The sequence below is a fragment of the Heliconius melpomene genome, chromosome 13 (assembly GCF_056956725.1).
Source record: "Heliconius melpomene rosina isolate 202511_hmr_F chromosome 13, ASM5695672v1, whole genome shotgun sequence".
Taxonomy (NCBI): Eukaryota; Metazoa; Arthropoda; class Insecta; order Lepidoptera; family Nymphalidae; genus Heliconius; species Heliconius melpomene.
This window is the reverse complement of record NC_140401.1, coordinates 16,089,916-16,112,436: the sequence shown is the minus strand read 5'-3', so window position 1 is coordinate 16,112,436 and position 22,521 is coordinate 16,089,916. Positions and strand designations below refer to the sequence as shown.

The 22,521-nt window shown below is 31.0% G+C and overlaps 3 protein-coding genes across 22 annotated transcripts in view; 1 reads left to right on the top strand and 2 right to left on the bottom strand.

Annotated features, from left to right (window-relative positions):
- Positions 1-2,646: 2,646 nt before the first annotated feature.
- Positions 2,647-22,521, top strand: part of CARPA (Carbonic anhydrase-related protein A) — a 48,611-nt gene continuing 28,736 nt past the window's right edge. The window contains exon 1 of one of the 2 annotated variants that reach the window (XM_085196105.1): positions 2,647-2,851. The gene's annotated coding sequence lies outside the window, so the exon portion shown is untranslated. The remainder of the gene's footprint in view (positions 2,852-22,521) is intronic. The other variant, XM_085196104.1, reaches the window with a different exon arrangement.
- On the bottom strand, positions 5,653-8,971 carry LOC146533153 (uncharacterized). The gene is made up of 6 exons (XM_085196651.1): positions 8,852-8,971; positions 8,283-8,348; positions 7,781-7,819; positions 7,338-7,588; positions 6,791-6,919; positions 5,653-6,250 (listed from the first exon to the last, which is right to left on the bottom strand). Exons 1-4 carry the CDS (start codon positions 8,919-8,921, stop codon positions 7,368-7,370), a joined length of 396 nt encoding a protein of 131 aa, XP_085052777.1. The 5' UTR covers positions 8,922-8,971; the 3' UTR covers positions 5,653-6,250; positions 6,791-6,919; positions 7,338-7,367.
- Positions 10,587-22,365, bottom strand: LOC146533152 (uncharacterized). 19 transcript variants are annotated; one of them, XM_085196245.1, is made up of 26 exons: positions 22,232-22,365; positions 21,087-21,146; positions 20,528-20,560; positions 20,101-20,133; positions 19,481-19,516; positions 19,330-19,380; positions 18,829-18,918; positions 18,399-18,443; positions 18,169-18,198; positions 17,657-17,707; positions 17,437-17,487; positions 17,017-17,133; positions 16,798-16,887; positions 16,538-16,585; positions 16,359-16,463; positions 15,791-15,844; positions 15,667-15,714; positions 15,076-15,249; positions 13,980-14,024; positions 13,764-13,817; positions 13,536-13,583; positions 13,390-13,428; positions 12,819-13,035; positions 11,813-11,952; positions 11,316-11,444; positions 10,587-10,777 (listed from the first exon to the last, which is right to left on the bottom strand). In XM_085196245.1, the coding sequence occupies exons 1-26, from the start codon at positions 22,311-22,313 to the stop codon at positions 10,635-10,637; spliced, it is 2,013 nt and encodes a 670-aa protein (XP_085052371.1). In that variant the 5' UTR covers positions 22,314-22,365; the 3' UTR covers positions 10,587-10,634. The 19 variants fall into 19 exon arrangements, with proteins under 19 accessions (XP_085052371.1, XP_085052372.1, XP_085052375.1 ...); XM_085196246.1 differs by having other exon boundaries at positions 17,464-17,487; XM_085196249.1 differs by lacking the exon at positions 13,536-13,583.

The following is a 22,521-nucleotide window of genomic DNA, read 5'->3' as shown; positions in this document are numbered from 1 at the left end:
TGCTATGAGTTTTTAAGTGATTGTTAAAATGTAATTGTTATATGATTTACTTATTTTTATCATATAGTTACTGTACTTTCTCATAATTATTATTCATTATGTTCATAAAAAGAATAGAAACTTTCAAATATTAATAAATAACTAATAATAATGAGGTTGTGATCACGCAGTGGCACACCACATGACTGTAACCGCTACAGTTTTGGGCTCGAATTCTACTTAGGGAAATTAATTATTTTCATTTTTTCGCTCTGGTAACTAAGTAAAGTGTGTTATAGAGTTCCACCACTCAACATACAATATCTGGAAAATTCAAAAGAATGGAGCTTCTTGAGAATGAAATTAAAAAAAAAAAACTAAATACCTTTCTGTAAACAGTCAAGAAAAAAAACCATTAAAATCCTACCGTTAGAAAGAACTTCTCTACCTTTACACATAGATATATCTGCCATGTCAAAGTAAAACTAGGTCCCACACTGGGCGCCAAAATGTGTTGCACAAATTGACAGCGCCACCTCGCGTCGGGCGCACGAGTTGCGCAACAGAGCGGCACTCCGTGACCGGAATGCGGGATGCGTGGACGTGCACTTACATTGAAATATATTTGGAATTCGTTGCAAATATTCAGCTTTTTAAGCTTTTCTGTAGCGTTTCTTGGTTCTTTTATTCGTGTCACAATTATTTGTGGAGAAAAGAATGTTTTGAAAGACGTTTTGTTGTGTAATTTTGCTGTGCATACAGAAATCATTTTTTTATAATATTATAAGACTACACATAAAAGTCAAGACCTTCTGTTCCTATGAAAATATTTCCGTTCCTCACTTTCCGCTGAATCGTCGAGGCATTGCGTGTTCAGTGACGGAACTTAACATCGCGCTTTACCTCGTTACCAGAGCGAGGAAATGAAAATTTTAATAATTTATTTCCCCAAGTGGGAATCGAACCCACAACCTGTCGTGTTTACAATCTGCTAGCTAGTTCACCTACGCTACGACAGGAATCAGCAGTTCAGAAGTAGATTCGTTTTTAATTCATCAACGATTGTATCTCAATGATCATTCAATATAATAAAAATGATATATATATACGCTATCATATCTCATCCTTATGATGTAAAATGCAGCTTTAGAATTTTTTTTTCAAATGATACTTTATTGATAATTTTACTTTAAATTTATTTTACTAAAACTGAATAATATATTTTTTAATAAAGTTCCATTTTCTAAAACTTTATGAACGGTCTTTAAAACAATACGTTTTACAACAAATAATATTAATATGTATTCTTACTCTTAGTATATTATTTCTTATAATGGACACGTACATACATAATACATGGTACTTCTCTCATTCAATTGTAGTATGTTCTAGATAGAAATGATATATTTCTTAGTTTCCAAATCTTATTCTTAAGATCATGACACGCGTGCGCAGTACAAGCCACGCCTATATCTGAGGGAGATGACACATCATCCCATATTTCTACCATGCGTTTCCTCTAAACTAACCTAAAACCTCAACTTTGCTCACGTTTCAGTATATTATTTTTCAATATATTATTACAGAAAATTAATTAAATAATGCAAAAATAACCTTGTAAAGTTATATCAAAATCGGTGCATCGATAAGTTACTTATGAAAATGTTGTTTCATATGTATTAAAAATATTTTCTGTTGTTATTGAATGGGTTTTGCATTTTAAATAGCAAGAACATTAGCTTCTGGTTCCGTTTAAATTTAAATATAAATTGTAATAAAAACTTTGATGATATAAAAAATAGATTGTAAAATAATTATATTTATATATTGCAAATAAATATTCTATTTTTTTCAGCTTTATGGTGTATCTTTCACGTAGCAGGGGAGCTAGTGTTAAGATGATATGCTTCCCACATTCCCCCTAATTCTGGAGACAGTGCTTGAGTGGCGGAACTCAACGCCTTGCTTTGCCTAGACTTCAGACCAGAATGAAAGAAGAAAATAAAATATTAAATATTTCATTTCCTCGACTGGGAATCGAACCCACCGCGTTTACAGTCACACAACATAAATATTCTTATATTATAAAAGTAATTTTTAAACACATGTTACTATAAATAATAACTGAAAGTTGTTTTTTATTGTAACTTTAACCTAGAAATGTAAGTTCCACAACATTCCACTAACTACGACTTAATTTACACTACGCTACCATAACACCATAATCAACTATTTCCACAAGTTTGCGAGATGCGTGCTATTATACATACTCATATCGAGTTTGAAACATTGTTCAACGTAAAATACCCGACGTAATTAAATTAGCTGAGAAGAGCTGTCTATACTTGAAGCTTTCGAGAGTGCTTTTTACATTTTTCGATACATTATTCATACAAAAGCAAAGTTCCCATTTTAATTAAAGATATTCTCAAAACCCGCCCCTGGAGCCTTACTTCACTGAGACGTGGTTGGCTTATTTTTTTTTCAACACACTCATTCCCGCCTCTACGGCCCTCCCAAACAAACAGTTGAGTACTTTAAAAACAACTTTTCGCTTTCTAATAATATGAACCTTAGTACGTATAGGTAAAATCGTTTTTATAATAACTTGTTATGTGAGTTACGTCATTTCCGTTTTGGTAACAATCAGTTCATTTCATGAAAGTAAGGACAGACTGTCGTGAAATTCAGTCAGTTGACCGCGAGCTTTCGCGAGGGAGGTCGTGCTTTGGGCCCTTTTGCGTTGATTCGCAAAAATCGCGTAAAACTTTTCGTTTATATTAATCGTCGTGGAAAATATTAATGGTTTATTCTTTTTTAATTTTTATTGTGTGCAGCTAAATAAGGGGTGTCCTAGAAGATATTTTAATAGGTAAGTAATGATTTCGTTTCATTAATTGACAGTAGTCATTAAAATACATACTTAATCTTTTAATGACAATTTTTTAATTAATTTGATCATTAAAATGTTCAACGATATCACCGTTCGAAATTTAAATTATAAAGCGTTTTAATAAAAACTAAAAAAAACTGTAAACTAATAATTATACATTTAAAATAATCTGTTTTGAAATGAAAATATTATTTATATAAATAATATTTTATTTTATTTATTTAAATATTACTTTTTAAAGAATGACATTAATGTGATATACAATTTAAACCCTTTTTTGTCTATTTCTTACCATTCATTTTAAAAACATGGTAACTGAATTTTAAATACTTTTACGATACGCATTTCACGATTATTAATACTACATAAATGTTTTAATAATATAATGTAATTCTCTATTTATAATTATATTGATACAAATATCATGTTTTATTACATAACGAGTTTCCACACTACGTGTTTTGTGAGTAATAAATTGGGAAACTTTAGAAGCTACTGAACTTTCCGAACTAATTTTGTAAACACTAACTGTAAGTTGTAAAATTATACGATATTCCATAAAATAATGCCTTTATCAATTGTCTAACTCTTAAATATTTTTATTGCTAAGAAAATATTTGAAATAAAACACAAGCAAAAATATTTTAAAATTAATTTTAAAAAAAAATGTATATGCTACTATATTATATTTATGAATAAAAGAAAAACTAAATTTTAATTTTTAAATTATAATATGTACAACTTCTGTAACCGCATAATTGGCTAAGTTAAAAACTTTCAAGTCGGTCTGAACACTTTTCGTACAGAACTTTTCCTTTGGTTATAATTTATTTAACTTTATATTAATTTACGATTTAGTGCTATATAATTATATTAATTATAGCACATCTTACCTATTAGGGTTTGTAATTTAAAAAATATATTATTTATATAAATGGTGAAAATAATAATTATTTTTTATTTTTTCTATATCCTCTTCTGAAACAATTCCTAAATAGATTCATCCATAAAAACAACTCATTACCCCGCTTTAATTTAACAGAGCAAGAAAGTGTAAATAATTTTAATATAAATCCCTCTAAGCGGAAATCGAACCCTCGCTCGCTTACGAACACTTTTCTCCTGTGCCACATATACATAGAGTAATATTTTCATACAAATTTATTACTTTTTTTTTAAATTACTTTTTTGTACATAGCTTCGCTGTCTATTATTAAAATATTCCAAAGGTTAATTAAAGTTTCAAAGGCCGCCAGCAGGTGATTTTACAACAAAATGATATTGGATATTATAATATACGAGTATAGTACGTACATATATTATGTTGCATTGAAACGTTTAAGATACTGAGACAGCGTCTGACTTTAGGTGCGATGGTCGTGGATTCGATTCCCACTCGAGGAAATTAAATATTTAATACTTTCCTGTCTTAGCTCCGGTGTCGAGTTACAGTGCGGCGTTGAGTCCCGCCATTCAACACATATGTCTCTAGAATTTGACGGAAAGTGGGAACCGGAGTGTCTTAACACTAGGCTCCCTCTGCCTACCCTGATATGCTGGATACAGCATGAAGCTGAAAAAAATATAGATAATACTCAAAATTAGAGATAATAAAAATATATATTAATAATATATTATCAAATAGCCATATTCTCGATTAAACAACAAGGGTCATTGACAGAAGTCTAATCTCATCATTATGGTTGCGTTCGTCTGGGTAGGACTTATAGGTCGTATGAATAAGAGGCTTATATTGATTTGAACTATTTAAATTGAATTATGTATTTCTATACTAATATTTATTAACGGTATACAACTGTAGAGTTTGTTTGATAATATATTTTGTCAAGATTAATGTTTTATTATGCAAACGGAATATTTTATTTTCCGTTACTGAGTAACTGACAGACGACGCACTGACGAAACTCCTGGAGTGTAAGAAAAAGAAAAACACTAAGAAAGAATTTCTCGAAATGCATACGAGAACGAAAAAAAAAACAGAACAAAATTAAATAAATCTATTGCAATACACTTTTTAGGTCACCAGTCTACTGGACTACTACAGTTTTTTAAAAAGTGCAGTTAATACGAGGATAAGAGTACAACACCTTGACATATAAAAATAATGATGGATTTACAGCGGACGAAAAAAATCTTTTCAAAAAGCTTCGCTCACCTAAGCTGCTTCAGGCAAAGCTTAAAAACGGTGCTCTTTGATACCTTTTCCTATCTTTAAAACTTTCCGAACAAAAGATATCTTATATTCAGATAATAATCGATATAATAAATACTAATTCAAAGTATCAAGGGCGTTGGCTATTAAGCAATTATTACTAATATTTTTAGCTCACGCGAAAAAGTGATTAATTTCATATTGATAACAATTTATATACATACATGTATTAAATATGTTATACAACAATATTAAAAATGAATTAGTTAATTCAAGCAAAGTTATTATTAAACACGCACTGCTAACAAATTTTCAATTCAATTTTCAATTTCAATTAACACCATGCAATTCTTCTCCATGCAATACGCCTACGAATTAAGGCATCTTCCTCGATTGGTCAGTAAGAGGAATTTTAGATACAACATTAATAATTTAAATAAATTTAACGACAGATTTGGTTGGAGACTGTCTAAGTTATTTTCATTTCCACGCTCTGGTAAAGAAAATGAGGCGTCAAGTTCTACTTCAGTATGTAATGTCTAGAAAATATGACGAAAAGTGGTGTCTCTACACACGTTGAATAAAGTAAGTAAGTAAAAGTAAAGAATAAATTGCAATGCACTATTATATTTTTTGTTCAAAAAATATCCAATAAATTATAAGAAACTCAATAATTGTATCAACAATACAACAATATGGTATCACCGAGTTGATCTGATGATGGAGTCCGAAGGTGGGAGATGCACCTCGGTAATGCATGTTGGGTAAAACCATAGAGCTTGGAATCTTCTATTCTTCCCGTATAAGTCCTAGATGACCTGACTGAAATGGAATTAGAACCCGAAGCGTGTTTTCAATTTTGTTTTATTTAAATTGAACTTGTTTTATTTAAATGTAAATTAAATATTTATTAAAAAAAAGGAGATCACAGTTCAACTTAAAAAACAACCCTTGTAAATTTTACTATTTTTCAAAAAAAGCCATTATATATACATTGTAATAAACAAATTTACATACTTTTTGTCACAAACTGTATTTAAAATTTCATTATTTGTATCACATCTATAATACTTCAATACCAAAGTCACATATATAATATTTAATATAGCTCGCTATGAAGAACGGTCCGTCCGTCAGTTGGCCCTCTCTTATATTATCTGCATAATTAGCGAGAAACGCCAAAGCCGTTTCCAGAAGAACAGGATCTATAAAAAGAAAAAAATCCTTAGCGATTAAATATTTAGCTTTGGAATATTATTTATATTCATTTATTTCTTGCGTGTGTAGGATATGTAAAGATAACTTACTTACAAACTATTACATACGATTTTAATGTATTATTTCAGGTTAGCACTATATATTGCATATTTGCAGGTTTAATACTAAAATATTCTACCAATATCGACCCCAAAGCATTGCAAGAGATATTGCAGCGGCTTTGCGTGTTGAGTGGCGGAATTTAACGCCGCGTTTAGCCAGGTTACCTGGTTGCGGATTCGATCCCCACTCGAGGCGTTGCGTTCCGCCACTCAACCAGCAATGCCTCTAGATTTCGACAGAAAGTAGGGAACGGAGTGTCTTTACACAAGGTTCCCTCTGCCAACCCGCTTTGTGCGGGATAGCGTGAAGCTGATTTAATATTTAATTTAATTTAATTTAATTTAATTTAATTTAATTTAATTTAATTTTAATTTTACTCTTTATTTTCAAAATGAATGCGATATAATGTTTTTTTTTATACTAACCGGTACCAGCGAAAGCGCTGAGACCAAAACTGAATCGTGGATTAACATCGTTATTGTATGTAAATACTTCGCTTCTTTCGTACTGAAGATCCTTCAAATGTGGTATTACAATTGTATATACAATGGACGCTGCAAAAAAAATTGTAAATTATATCTAAGAATTATTTTTAAAAAATCTAATTGAGGGGTTTCCATGTGGCGTGGGTTCGATTCTCGCTACCTACTATTTTTTATACATTTTCTCTATTTCTTTCCTTAATAAGCTATTTATATTGAGCACTAATCACCACCAATGCTAGTTGTATGGAGAACACGTAAAGGAAATTGTACGGTATACACGAGACACGACAAAAGGATCCCGGAAATTCATAAATATAAACATTATAGTAATAAAAATAATAAAAAATATAAATATACCCAACGAAGTGAGAGCCTTCTCCTTTTTGATTTCGGTTAAAAAATACGTTTAATTTACTTAAAATTTTGTGAAGGTGTTCTTATACGACAAAAGTAAGTTTGTCAAACAATAAACAGTTAAAATACATACCATAAGTGACATTTAAATAACCCATATTGACTATAGGTTCTTGACCGCGGCGATGAAATTTAAAGTAATTTTCATTAGAGCCCAGTCCAAAGTTTGTGAACTCCACAGCCAATACCAACTTGTCGGTCTTCTTGTTGATGCTGGCACCGGTCCATAAGATTCTTTGCAGTGTGAATGTTGGGCAAAAAAGCGTCGTATGCAAAACGCGTCGTAGTTATTACAGGGTTTTTCTATATATTGTTTGTCATCATCTGGTAGAAAAATAAAATTTAAAAAAAACATTGGGCCCTCAATGCTTGTCTTCTTACCAGAACAGGAAAATGAGAGTAATGAGATTAATCCCCTTAACTGGAATCGAATTCATAACCGCCGCGTCGCTATAATAAAATCGTTAAAATATACTTACTAACTTAGTGATTAACTTTTAACATTGAAGTACTTACCAGGATTGCCCAATTCGTATTTATTGTCATACTCATTGTCTGTAAAAATAATGAATGAGAAATAATATTTTTAAAATGAAATGTAATATTATATAATATTTATGTAATGTTTTCCATTAAAAAAGTATAATATATCCAAAATCTTTTTTGGATATATTATATTTTTGATATTATATTTATGAGAAGCATTCGTGGCGGAGGAGAAAAAACTTGCGACGGTTGCGTGTTCGATGCCGCTCGGGGAATGAAATATTAATCATTATGATTTTTTAGCTCTGGTGATGAGGTAAAGCGCGGCGTTGAGTTTCACCATTAATGCCTTGATAATTCGGCGGAAAGTGGAGAACTGAAGTGTATAGTGTAGTGTACAAGGTTTCCAGGCTCCCAAGCAGAATAAACCTCCGAAAAGGTTTAATAATACGTTCGCTCTAAGGTAGACGACAGTAGTACTAATCGCAAAGCTTTTTATCTATTTTAAAAAAATAATTAAGTAGGTACTTACAGTCATTTACGTTATCTTTTACGTCTCCATTATATAAACCAATGCCGTTTTTCGATAGTTCTTCAACTAAAACAATATGAAATAATTCATGAATATCATAAAAAAAACATATAATCTGAATTATAACTTAATATCATATTTTTTTATCACTTTTCATAAACGTTTTACGTGTTTCGGTCTAAAACAGTTAACAATTAAAAATTTCACGGAAAATTATGTATGTATCTTTCTTAGATATAAACTCGTTAAAGCGCAGAACCAATCCTTGGGAAACTTATATGCAGCAGTTAAATATAGTAGTAATCGTAGAATTATGAAAATATTATAACTATTAGAATTAACTTTTCAGCTAGATTCCAAAGAACTTGATGTATTTCAAACTTTTAATTATATCAATAAGTGTTATTATTGTAGAATGTATGAAATATACTTTTTTATTATCACGCATCTACCGCATAAAGCAGAGACAGAGTGACTATAATTTAGAATTTCTCTGTTCTCCACTCTCCGCCTGATTTAGAAACATTGTATCGTTTGCCAAGGTTTGCAAAAAAAATTAAATGACATACTTGACGGTATTTTATACTCTTCCCCGATCACAAACTTGCATAAAACAACAACTAATAACACCACCTTCATATTCGGAAATTTAAAATCCACATTACTTGAACTTAATAAACATTGCTTATATAAAGATTATTATCGCGTGATTTTTAAAATTAGGTTTTTGGGCTAAATTATGTGTGCAATTAAGGTGTAAAGAATTATTGGCGTTGCGTTGGTTAGAAAAATCTCAGTTATTATTTGATTATATCAATTGATTTAATTTGAACATTGTACGCACATTGTACATACTTAACATGTATTAACCTCAAAAGATTTTTAGTATTTTTCAATTGTTTTACCTAGAAGAGCTGCTGGTAGTGTTCCATAAAAATTAAGAAAACTGGTCAAGTACGAAAATATTCGCTTAACGACGATTCTGTACCATCAGGATTGTAGGTCTACGAGAATTGCAATTAATAAAAGTTGAAAATTTTAAGGGTGTATGCACTTTTGTAAAAAATGAACTACAATTATAAGTTTGTTTTTATGTGTAACATAAATTTGGATCTTTTTTGGATTTTATCGTTTATTTTTCAAATTTCTTAATTGTAAGTCTACAGAAGATATTAATAATAGTAATTCATTCCCTCGAATGGAGATTATTACCTCAATTAATACAAAAAACTATGTCCACTAGCCGTACGTATTTGTTAAGAAGCAATATTTTTGCATCAGTCTTTAGTCCACTAACAAGTATACTACGAAAATATATGTAATAAAAATAAATTAAAAAAACAAAAACCCCGACTGCATAAAACTAAAAAGAAAAAAGAACAAGCCCAATAGTTTACTAGAATTAACAGCTAGTCAACAATTTAAAGGGGTCCCCCCCCTTTACATTTTGCAGGATTCTCGGTAAAGATTTAATTGGTTGAAGAATTTGTTATAGGTCCGAACTGTTAATCCTAATACCCGTATTCAATAAAACTTTTTTTTTTACTAAGTGCCATGGCGTTGAACAGCCGCCATATTTGATTTTTTTTAACGTCTCCTATCTAAGAACACTTAGGCTACTGAGAAAAAACTAACGATACCTAATTATGTTAATCGGGTGTGTCGTTCTGGAGATGTGTGGTAACAAAAAATATTACAAGATACACGTGAAAAAGGAAAGTGTCTAGATTATCATTATAATTTTTTCTTCTGTACTTCTAACGACATTATGTATTTATATGTTTTAAATAAAATATGGGCATAGAGTTCTAATGGAACCGTGTCCAAGGGTGCGATGGGATGTTTACTCATGTAAAATGAGCGGTTAAATAATAATTCAAAGACACAAAGACTACAAAAATTTCACTTTAACATTAAAAAAGTACGCGAGAACACATTATATGTGAATAACGCTTATAACTTTCCTTAGAGCGTGTGTAAGAGTTGATAGCGAAAACAAAGAAAATCTAATCTTCTACTGACAAGAATTATGTAATTATTTCATAATATCATAGTTAAAAATCTAAATTCAATGCCGAATAATATATTAAGTAACCAAAGAATTGTTATTAATTACAAAAAATATTTGTTTATTAATTTATTTTTTGCTTATTTAGCTAACGTTTTTGTTATGCCCCTACATCCCCTTCATAAATATATGAGTACACATAATTCTTTAAAATAAAACAAACTTTACTATTTCAATTGAATATATTATGAATAATTAAAAAATCTTCAATGTAATTTAAAATAAAAAAAAGAACATTTATTTAAAAAAATATTTATTTTTCAATATCATCACAAATCATAATCTCACAGTATTTTAAGACCAAAGTCACAAATACTATGTTGTAAGTACGTAGCTGTGTAAAACGCGCCCTCTGTAAGTTGGGCCTCTTGACTAAGGGTCGGAACGTCTTCCAGGAGCTGGAGCCTTGCGAGCTGGACTGTAGGATCTGGAACGATTGACATCATTTATACATTTTAAGAACTATTACCGTGTGGGTTTATCGTAGAGGTCTCAACGACTGTAGACGCAAGGGTTCAATCACTACTCAAAGGAATAAATTATTTTAGCTTTCTTAAAAAAACTAAATGTTAAGTAGATTTCCGTCACTCAACCTGTTTCAACAAAATTGGATTGAAAGAAGAGAACGGAATGTCACGCTGGGTTCTTTCTACCTACCCTGCTGCGGGATGCATGATCGGTTCGAATACTACACGAAAAATTTTGTAGCTTTTTCCACAGGTTATATAAGAAAAAATATTATCAATATCAAAGTTAATTTAATTTATAAAGGCCATCGTGGAGTGCTCAACTATAAACACGATAGTTAGACCATTAGGATAAAAAAAAACATTTATTCTCATGTCCCCGATCTAGTAAATCCGAGTTCCTTGAAACTAAGCTCTCTTCCTACTCTATTAATAAAATAATTTTCTAGTAATTCATCATTTAGTTAGAGACTAATAAAAATCTTATAAATATCTTACCAGGGCTATTAAATGCATTGGGGCCGATACTAAATGTTGGCGTACGATCATTGCTATATATGAAAGTCTCACTCTTCTCCAATTGCAGGTCCTTTATGTTTGGTATTATTATAGTAGATACTACAGACTCTATATAAAGAAAACAATATTGTGTTAAGGATGATGGATTCGAAGGATCTTTAAATTGCATTTAGTTAAGCGAATTATAAATGACTTTGAAGTTTGCTCGCCCCTCCAGAGAATTATTTTCATTTATACAAAGCGCAACGTTGAATGCCGTTCAATACATAATGTTTCAAAAAACGGAGGACGAAGTGTGTTAGCACCAATTTCCAGCGGAAAAGGAGAATTAAACGTATTACGAACTTTCAATAAAAAAAACAACCATTTAGGATTTGAACCCATGGTGTTCTGGTAACTTTATTTCAGTTAATACATCAAATATGTATATTATAAAACTTTTAAATAAGTCAATGAAAAATTAAAGAAATAATTACGGTAACTGAAGTATAAGTAGTCCCTAGTGACAATTGGTTCTTTGGCTCGTCTGTGGAATCTGAAGTAAGTGTATTTAGAGTAGAACCTCAAATTTCTGAATTCAATAGTCAGCACTAGTCTGTCAGTTTCTCTGTCGATACTAAAATTTAAAAAAAAATGTATTATATATTTTTTTAAATATCATTTAATCATATTATAATAATCTATATATATAAAATCGAAATATATAAAATAATATATAAAATCGAAAGGTCACTCACTCATCACGAAATCTCAGAAACTACATGTGCTAGAAATCTAAAATTTTGCATATGAGTTACTTATAGGACGTAGGTGCTCGCTAAGACGGCAATTTGTAATATTCGACTTCTAAGGGGTTGTTTTTGGTGTTGAAAGTTTGTATGAAACTTTGTTACTACAAATGCTAGGAGTCATTCTCCTATCGTGTAATATAATCTCTTTTTTACCGTACAACCTCCTTTGTGTGTTCTCCATACAACGTGACATTGGCGAAGTGAATAGTGCTCAACTGGCACGCTCGAAGCGCCATAAATAAAGAACCGAACCGAATGCTAGGAGTCTCAAATTTTGCATAGACGTCACTAGGACGTAGTCATGGAGACAGAAATTAATAATAACATAGTTCACGCGGGTGAAACCGCGAGCGGGCCGCTAGTATACTATAAAGGTACAGATTTAAGTTAAAGTGTCATCATCATTTTTAAAAGCTTGAAAATTATAAAATTATGAGTTAAATTATATTGTATTGTACTTTTTCTATTTCTTGCTAATGAATAAGCTGACTGTACCCGCCACGGTCGTGTGTTAAATTGCTTGAGTCGGGAGATTTTTTTTTATTTCCTCCCTCTGGTAAGAAGACAAAACGCGGCGATGAGTTCCTCCACTCGATATAAAGATATCGGAGTGTATTAGCACTTCATTCCTTCTGCCTACCCTGCTATAAGTAGAATATAGGGTGGAATTTAAAAAAATGTACAAACTTACAAGAAATCTTCAATTCTCCCATTAAGACCACCATACAAAACGTCAGTTGAAGTCGTTGTAACGTTTATTCTAGGGAAAAATATGGTGGACTGATGTCTGTACAGAGGATCTGGTACCGGTCCCTGCGCTTCTTTACATTTAGAGTGTTCCGCGAAATATTTCTTTATGCAGTACGTATCGAATACTTGGCAAGGCCTTTCGATGTTCTCGTTAATATCTTTAATGATAAATTAAATATTAAATTCATCGCAGCGTAATGGGACAACGACTGCTTGTAAACGCAATGGTTGTGAGTTCGACTCCCACTCGAGGAGATGCTGTTAATATTTAAATTATTTTCATTTCAAAAATTGGCGAAGCGTGGCGTTATTAAATATAATAAAATTGTTAATTTAGAACCAGTAAAATAGGATTATTCTGTAATATCTATATTGTTTTACATTATATAAATAAAAAACAATTCCAAATAACTACTTTAACTATTATTTAAAAAATATATATATTTTTTAAGTTTTTGTATTATTTCTATAAGGCTATTTATTATAAAAGAAATATATTATTATGTGCTTACTGTTAAGACCAAGAAGACCAAGAAGACCTCCGTTGGCATCTGAAATTAATTAGTTTCATTAAAACGAAATCATCACAAAGAAAAAAATACTCATGCAAACAATAAAAAAATTACATAATATATTATATAATTTTAAATCAACTAACTTAATTGGGCAATGCCAGCAATGTTACTAACGCCGACGCCGCCAATATCTGAAGCAAAATATTACAAGTACAATAGAGATCATTTCCATTATTTGAGGGAAAAAAAACACATGTAAAAACAATGTTAAATATATAGCTGATTTCAATTACTGATTTCACTTATTTAGCATATTGAAAAAGGTATTGATAAAATTAGAATTTACTTTTGGTTAAAATATAAATACTAACTGCTTTGGGCGACGTTCGCAATGTTACCGATGCCACCTCCATTATTATTGTTATCTAAAAAAAATATTTATAAAAAATTTCATTCAGAAAAAATAATAAGCCTTTCCTATTTTTTGCATAATTTATTTATATCTTAAAGAACTTTTTTATTATTTTTATCATTAATAAAAAACTAGAAGAAAAGAGAAGTTACAAATAAATAAAATTGTATCTTACTGTTTTGGCGGTTACTGTTTACATAATTAATCACATCTGCCCAACCTGCAAAGATAAAACCCATTAGAGTTAAAATTTATTATTTTTTAAAGAAACTAATGGCAAGCAAAAATTTCATTTTCTTGAGTGGGGATCGAATACACAACCAGTTGATTTTACAGTCAGACCGTGTGCCCCTGCGCCACGACGACTCCCTTAAAATCTTAAAATTTTATATTTTTGAAAAAAAATATAGATAATTCAGCAAATATTTGTACTATAATATATCTTTCCTCGAACAACTATTATAGCAATACATATAATCGTCGTAGGCCAGCTTGGAACAGACATGATGATAGACCAATTTATTTCCTTCGAAATTTTGACTATTATTTATACTGAATTCATTCATAAAAAGTGAATTTTCTGCAGGTTATAATTTAATTAATAATAATAGTTTCAGTACGCGTTCTTAAAGTTGCATTCATAACTTGAACTTGGTAATACTTTGTTATGGTGATTAAAACTATTCCTGATATCTCCTGTGACCTCTTGTAGTTTTCCTAGCTTAAAATTTCTACGTGCGTACCCCTTACCCCTTTGATATTTAATGAGAGCAATAATGCAATCCTCGGAACTATCTTTGCTTTTAATTTTAATAATATCCCTTCTTCCTTCTTTCTTCATTCCCTCCTTCAATAGTATCCCTTCTGATATTCCTTTATATCCGTCTTTATAGGTAAGTGTACCCTTCGTTACCAAGTACAATAAACTTGGATTGAGGAATAATTGTTAGGGTATGTTTATCAGGAATGGAGTAGAGATTCACATAATATAAGGTTAGTAAGGAATTTCTAGGATGAAAATTAAGAAATATTCCGTACTATCTGCTTTCACGTAATAAACTATTCTATTTTATTTATATCAATAAGATTGATATTTCTAACTATTTTGAAAGAATATATCTTTTGTAAATTTAATAATTCTAAAATAAAATTTCTAGAGTTAGGAGCCCCTAATAAAAATATTAAGGTGCATTATTTTTACCCCCAGGAAAGCATTAAAATTAATACGGAAGGAAATATAGCAAAGGAACTTGGTTAACGAGAGTACTTACCAAAAAAGCTACATCTCCAGTCGGAACTCAAGAGCTTGGCAGAACCTCCGATGCACAGGGTGCTCCGCTGGTCTCGCCTCCATAGACTCTTCTTTAACGATCGCGGTAATAACGATTGAATCCGTTCGATGGCTTTAAGAGTTATATCATAGCCAAACGTCGCGATCCTACCGACTGCGCCAGTTAAATGCAGGCGAGAAAAAGGCTTTTTAAAAAAAATATTTATTTAAATTTACAAACAACCTTTTCGTATAAGAGCAAGCTGAAGACAATAAGATATTAATTCAAATTTTATACTATTGAAAATATACAATTCATCGGTATGCGTCTTTTATTTGGTTTACTTTTACATAATACCCTACATATAGGATCGGTGTTCCAACGACAGCCTTACTAAGGACGAGGTTCAACATATATTTTATAGAGTATTTTAAATAACAATTATTTTCATGAGTAAAACATTACAGAACCTATTATTATTTTTATATAAAATATATTTATAGTGCCAAGGTGGCGCAGTAGGCCAGCGTCAGACTATAAGCGAGAATATGCGATAAGTTGAAAAAATAATACAAAATAATACAAACTTACTTATTACGCCTGAACTTCCCCTGTTGCCGCTGTTTCCTCCAGCAACATCTATAAATACGAATACGTAACGAATTAACGTATTGAACTGACTTAAATTCATTTTACAAGCACACTGGAAACTTACTGCTTTGGGCTATATTCGCTATGTTGCCAATACTTCCTTGCGATCCTCCACCATCTGTTATTAAAAAAAACATTTTTTTAACACGCTGCATCCCCTACATGGTAGGATAGATGGAACCTGTTGACCTAGTATTAAGGTACCCCGTTCCCATTAAGTACCCCACATTCAGCCGAGTTCCCGAGGCACTGGGCGTTGAGTGGTGGAACTTTACCTAGTTACCAAAATGAAGAAATATATTTCATTCCTCCGAGTGAGAATCGAACCCCGTCCCAACCGTCGCATTGGTGCCCCTGCGAGGGTCTTAACGTAACTTTTAATATATACAATTACACACATTGAAATGTATTGTAAATAAAATTAAAGTAAATGAAGGTTTATTTTTTTTTTTTATTTGCTCGGTAATATTTCTTGAAATTTAAAAAGTAAAAGCAATCACTACAACGAAGCAACACCCAATTGTAGATTATCCTTATGTTGGTTAAATATCTGATCACTTCTACTTAGAGTGGGTTAGTTAAACAAGTAAATCTAGTATTAAATTTAAGTAAATAAAAAAGTATCAACTTACTATTTGAGCCAGAATTGCCTGAGCTGCCAAGATTAAAAAGATTTCCTAAGGTACCCAAATTACCTAAATTGCCCGGATTTCCTAAGTTGCCCAAGTTTCCAACGTCTACAATCAATTATGGCACTAGTTAATAAACTCATAGAGTTTTGTTTTAAGACAGTTGAAATTATAAAACTTACTGGTTTGCGCAATACCAGCGACGTTGCCAACCGTGTTTTGCCCCACAGCTACAACAATCAAAATAAAAAAAAAACTTTTATAAAACTTTTAAAAATAAAACTTTTATATAGGTACATCAGCACCTATATAAAATTTAAAAAATCTTATGGTTTATCACAGATAAAAAATAATAGCTTCAATTATTTTTAATAGATTTCGTCGTAATCTGTATTTTATTTTCACATTTATGAAATATATAAATAGTTAACTTATTACTAACTATTTGGATCGGAATTGCCAGAGTTTCCAGAGCTGCCTAAGCCGCCAAGTGAATTGCCCAAATTAGGCAAATTGCCTAAGCTGCCAAGATCTGTAAAGATTTTGTGTAAAATTCGATATTATAAAAGTTACGAAATAATAAAATAGTATATTTTTTATATATATTGTAAGTAATTTGGTATTAAATATTATAAAGATTTACATAAAATAGAAAACTCACTGGCTTGTGTGATTCCAGCGGCGTTACCAATACTGACTACGCCACCGCTTAAGCCAGAATTGCCTAAGTTGCCGAGGATGTTGCCCAAATTAGCCAAATTGCCCAAGTTACCAAGATCTGTGAATCCACCGATACTTTTTTATAAATTATTGTACAAAGTGAGTAAAAAGTACCATCGCATTTTTGGGAGGAATTTTCAAGGAAATGAAATATTTATTTAAATTTATATTTTCATTTCTTCGCTCTGGTGCCGAAGCAAAGCGCGGCGTTGAACTCCCCCACTTGACATGTAATGCGTCCAAAACTCTGCGGGAAGTGGGGAACGAAGTGTCTTAATTAACACTAGGTTCCCTCTGCCTACCCTGTTGTATCCCGTAGAGCTGATTTGATTCGATTTTTGATATAAAAAACAAAACTCACTGCTCTGTGAAGTATTAGGGATGTTACCTTGCGAGGTTCCTCCTCCTACGGCTGTAAGAATAATTAATATTATTGAAATATATAATGATTTTAATATATTTTAATGACTTACATATGGCTGAATTATACGTTGGTTATATGTTCAATTAAAAAATAAAATTACATATACTGGAAGACTTCTATTCTATTATTATGTACTAGGTAAAGATAAATAACTCACCGCTTTGTGCGATATTAGCGATGTTTCCAATACTCCCACCGGAGTTATTTTCTGAGGGACGAATAACTATTAATTATAAATTCAAGAGATTTACTTTAATTATATAAAAAAATATGATATCTTACATAAAAACAGTATTAAATATACAAATCAATACGTTTTTTAGTTCTTTTTTGTCACTTTCAGTTTCATGCTCTTTCTCGCATAACGTAGGTATAGGCAAAGAGAGTCTTATGATAAGTAACAACTATGCACTGACTTTTTTCAAAACAATTAAAAAAAAATAGTTTTGTGGTGTTGTTTAATTACTATAGACGCTTTATATAGTTAGTAAATTTTTTTGTGTTAAGAAACTTTTTGGTAAATTTTAGAGACATTACCAGGGCGAGAAAATGAGAATAATTCATTCCCTTGATTGAGAATCTAACCCACATGTTTGATTAGCCTAGTTTAGATTCTGGTTAGTATCAAACCTAGCTAAACTAAATACCAGTCGTAAATATAATACTCACCATTTGGATCATTGTTATCGGAACCTAAATCTGTAAAATAATTATTAATTTTAATATGTTATAAATGAAAAATAAAAATAAATAAATCAGTTCACGCTGTATCCCGCACACATCAGGGTAGGCAGAGGGGACCTAGTGTTAAGACACTCCGTTCCCCACTTTCTGACGAATAAATAATAAAAAAATATTTTATATAAATAATATAATAATATCTTATTTAAGTTACTTACTGGCTTGAACAACGCCGGCAATGTTTCCTACTGACAATAATGCACCTGAAAAAAAGAAAAAAAGTCCTAAAACCTATCTCGTCGACGCCCGCCATTTCAGTGCAAACAGAATGTTTATTAAGCATTTATGTCTTTTTTACGATAATTATAGGTTCAATTTGAACAGATTAGGTTAAGAAATATATTTAGTTCCGTCAATTACTTTAAAATCAAAGAATCAGGCTAATATTACACGACTTGTGATTAGGTACATTTTATTTATTTTTGTAACATTCAAGAAAATATTCTTTAATTTCAAAGCGTGGTTGCTATCCTTTAATTTCAAAAAAAATTAAGCTGTTTATTCATTAGTTATTTCAAGGTTATATTTTAATTTTTATTATTAACTAATACTACAGAAATATATGGAATTCTAATATTAGTTTATTACCACTTTGCTCATTTTGGTTATTGTTGTTATTGCCCTTATCATTTTCGCCTTCATTGTTGTTACCGTTGTTATCTCCAGAGCCCGATACATCTGTTTGATTAGTATAAAAAAATTACAATATAATTTGAAACTAAGTTTATTTAAACATTTTTTTATTTGTCATTTGATTATATACAAAAAATAAAAGATAAAAATAGTTATTATAAAAAAAAATTATAATTTAAAGAAATTTTGTGAAAAGAATTATAAAAATGTTCATAAATTTTATAGTAAGAATAAGCAGTCGTGGCCCAGCGGCACAGCATCTGACTGAAGGTAACTGAATTATCTTCTCGTTATGGTAACACGGCAAAGCGCGGCGTTGATATCCGCCACTAAGCTCACAATGTCTTGAAAATTGAGCGGAAAATTTAAAATATATATTCTTGTCAATAGGTTCCCTCTACCTACCCTGCTTTGCGGGATACGGTGGAGAGTTAAATAAACGAATAAGCTACTTACTGCTTTGAGCTATATTCGCAACATTGCCTATGTCGTCACTGGAACCAGCATCTGTTAACAATAGCAAAAATGTATTTAATTTATATCTTTATTGTAAATGAACGAATTTGGACTGAAAAATCTTTATATAATTTTAATTTTTGTTACTCACTCGCTTGAAGAATAGCAGCGATGTTACCAACAGAATCTGAAATAAAATTTATTGATAGGTACCTTTTTAACCGACTTCCGTAACGAGGAGGTTATCAAATATATTCAATTTATATTAAGTACTAGCGGACCCGGACGCGGCTACGCCTGCTTGAAATATAAGAATATAATTTCTATAGAAATATAATTTCAATCTAGATGAAATGCTAAAAGTGACTATTATATTTATTTTCATAAGGATGAATATCAAAATGACGCGGTAACGAACGCGGTCGCGTAGCGACGACGGTTGTTATTAACATGGCAGAATAAATTGCATGTCAAATTAGAAAGTATTTTAATTTATTAGTATATATGTGTAATGTAATATTATATAGCCTATAGCACTTCTGAAGAATACAGCTTTCATACAAAACAAAAACAAAGTAAATCGATCCAGTAGATCCAGAGATCTTAGCGTTCAAACAAACAAACAAACAAACAAACTCTTCCGCTTTATTATATTAGTATAGATATGCGCGACAAATGGACGAATAACTCTTTATCCCGCTAATCGATATCGATGATTCTTTTTTTATCGGAAAACGGAGAACTGAGTGTCTTAACACCCTAGATACTTACTTTCTCCGCCGCCCAATAATGGTAGTCCAACACCTAAAAGAATCAAGTTCATTATATTTAACAATAAATATTAAACAAAACGTAAAATAAATGGAAAATAGTCAATATAAAAGCATTTCATACATTAAAGATACAAAGACAGAATGATTGTTACATGATGTCATAGAGTAAAAAATTATATTCGAGTAAAAAAATTAGGCCGTCATAGTGGTTTAGGGGTTCGATCTCCACACTGGGATATGATTATATTAAAATTATTTTCATTGTCTATTCTAGTAGACAAAACACAGCGTTGAGTTCCGCTCTCCACACGCAATATCTCAAAAAAGTAGCGGAAATTATGGAATGAAAGTCCTTAATACTGTTTCCTTGGCCAACCTTGGCGCACAGGAAAAACGCGTAATTAAAAAAAAGTGCGCAAACTTACCTCCTAAATTTCCCAAGTTACCCAAAGAAAGGCCTGAAAAAAGATATATAAAATTTTGACCCACACTTACGTACGTACATACTTACATATATAATTATATACTAGGTTTTGCATACATAATTTTATAGTTTTTTCTAGAACATTTATTCAATAATTATCAATTAACATGAATTTAATTATTCTTATGAATTTAATTGTTTTTTTTTTATAACTGCTTAAACCTTGTTAAGCTGCGTGATTTGTAAAACGGTACATGCATTCAATTATTGTAAACATAATAAATATATGTTTTTTTTAAGAAGAAGTTTGAAAACTAAAACTTTTGATAGCTTTACCTATAATAACAAGTCTGGAAATACATAGGTACATTTTTATATTTTGAAAGTGTTATTCACATTCTAAAGAAACATATTTACAAATGTACATAAAAATAATTGCGGGACTCGAACCCGCGCCTCTTGGTCTTTGAACTTATTTCTGATATTTTTTTCCTATTTTAAAGGTATTGTGTATTTATTATATTATTCGAATTAAAAATATTAAAAATAACAAAACTCACCTCCCAACGTGTTACTTCCAATGTTTCCTATTGACCCTTGAGATGTATCAAGATCAGAAACTGTTTAAAAAATATACATATTAATTAGATTTATTGATTTTGAAACATTCTTATATAGCTTAGTATATTATAAATTTCCAAAATGTTTTGTTTTATTTAATTTCCTCCGTTCGTTTCGTCGAGGCCGTCATGACTGTAACGTGACGGTTGTGGGTTCGATTCCGACTCGAGGAAGTGAAATATTTATTTACGTTTATATTTCCATTTCTTCGCTCTGGTGTAGAGGCAAAGTGCGGCGTTGAGTTCTGCCACTCAACACGCAATGTCTCGAAATATTCGGCAGAAAGTAGGAAATGGAGTGTCTTAACACTAGGTTCCCTCTGCCTACCCTGATGTGTGCGGGATACAGCGTGAAGCTGATTATTTAATTTAAATTATTTTTTTGCTTATTATATGAAGTTGTTCGTAGTATTATTTTTGTATCTACTTATTCAATAATGACGTTAGCACAAACTTATAGACAAATCAAACCTTCTATAATATTGTATTTTATACGAATTAACTATAATGGCAATAAAGACAACAGAAATGACATATTGCAGTAATGTTTCTACAAGAGAAAATAAAGTAATCCAATAAAATAAATATCGCACTTTTAGAATAGAAGTTATGCAATAAAAAAATTGTTACTTATAAGTTTCCAAAATTATATTTTAGGGTTCCGTAACTCAAAACGGAATCCTTATAGGATCACTTTGTTTTGAGTTAGTTCACTTCCTGTTGGTGCTATTTTAGTAACTACGCACGATTCACTATAGGTTTTTCTTTATATCAGCTTCACGCTTTTTTCCGCACAGCTAGTTAGGCAGAAAGAACCTAGTGTTAAAACACTCCGTTCCCCAATTAACACTTCATTCTTGAGACATCGCGTGTTCAGGTGTGGAACTCAACGCCGCACTTTATCCACCAGAGCCGAAAAATGAACCCACAACCATCGCTTTAACAGTTAGTCGCTATTACACTACGACACGATGTCGTCTATTTCCATATTGAATGTAGATATTAGTAAACGGAGACTCACGTCACTAGAGACTCTCGTTTCTCAATCTCATCGCGGAAAGTATATAGAAAACGGAATAAATTACCATTGGGAATCCTCAAATCATTTTTACTATAGCTGGCTGAACAATAAACTACGAACAAGCCGAAACACAGTGTTCTTAACATTTTTGTATATTAAATGTAGATAACAAGGCGATAATTCGCATATATACAGTTTCATTGCGTGATACAAACAAATCTTAGTTCTGTTATATAGGATGTGTTTTTTTAATTATATGTTAAAATGGGTAGTATTATATAATTAAATATTTTTCTTTACATAAACTATAAACAATAATTATAATTTCGATAATGACGATTATTAAAATTAAAA

What these genes read in the sequence shown, in the direction of transcription:
- LOC146533153 (XM_085196651.1), bottom strand. Translation starts at nt 8,921, where the DNA reads ATGAAGGTGGTGTTATTAGTTGTTGTTTTATGCAAGTTTGTGATCGGG. An exon ending in AAAAGATAACGTAAATGACT is followed by an intron (nt 7,820 to 8,282) that starts GTAAGTACCTAC and finishes TTATTTTTACAG; the next exon opens with ACAATGAGTATGACAATAAA. An exon ending in ATACGAATTGGGCAATCCTG is followed by an intron (nt 7,589 to 7,780) that starts GTAAGTACTTCA and finishes TTTTTCTACCAG; the next exon opens with ATGATGACAAACAATATATA.
- LOC146533152 (XM_085196245.1), bottom strand. Translation starts at nt 22,313, where the DNA reads ATGTTAAGAACACTGTGTTTCGGCTTGTTCGTAGTTTATTGTTCAGCC. An exon ending in TGATTTGAGGATTCCCAATG is followed by an intron (nt 21,147 to 22,231) that starts GTAATTTATTCC and finishes TTTTTTAAACAG; the next exon opens with TTTCTGATCTTGATACATCT. An exon ending in TAACCAAAATGAGCAAAGTG is followed by an intron (nt 18,444 to 18,828) that starts GTAATAAACTAA and finishes TCTTTTTTTCAG; the next exon opens with GTGCATTATTGTCAGTAGGA.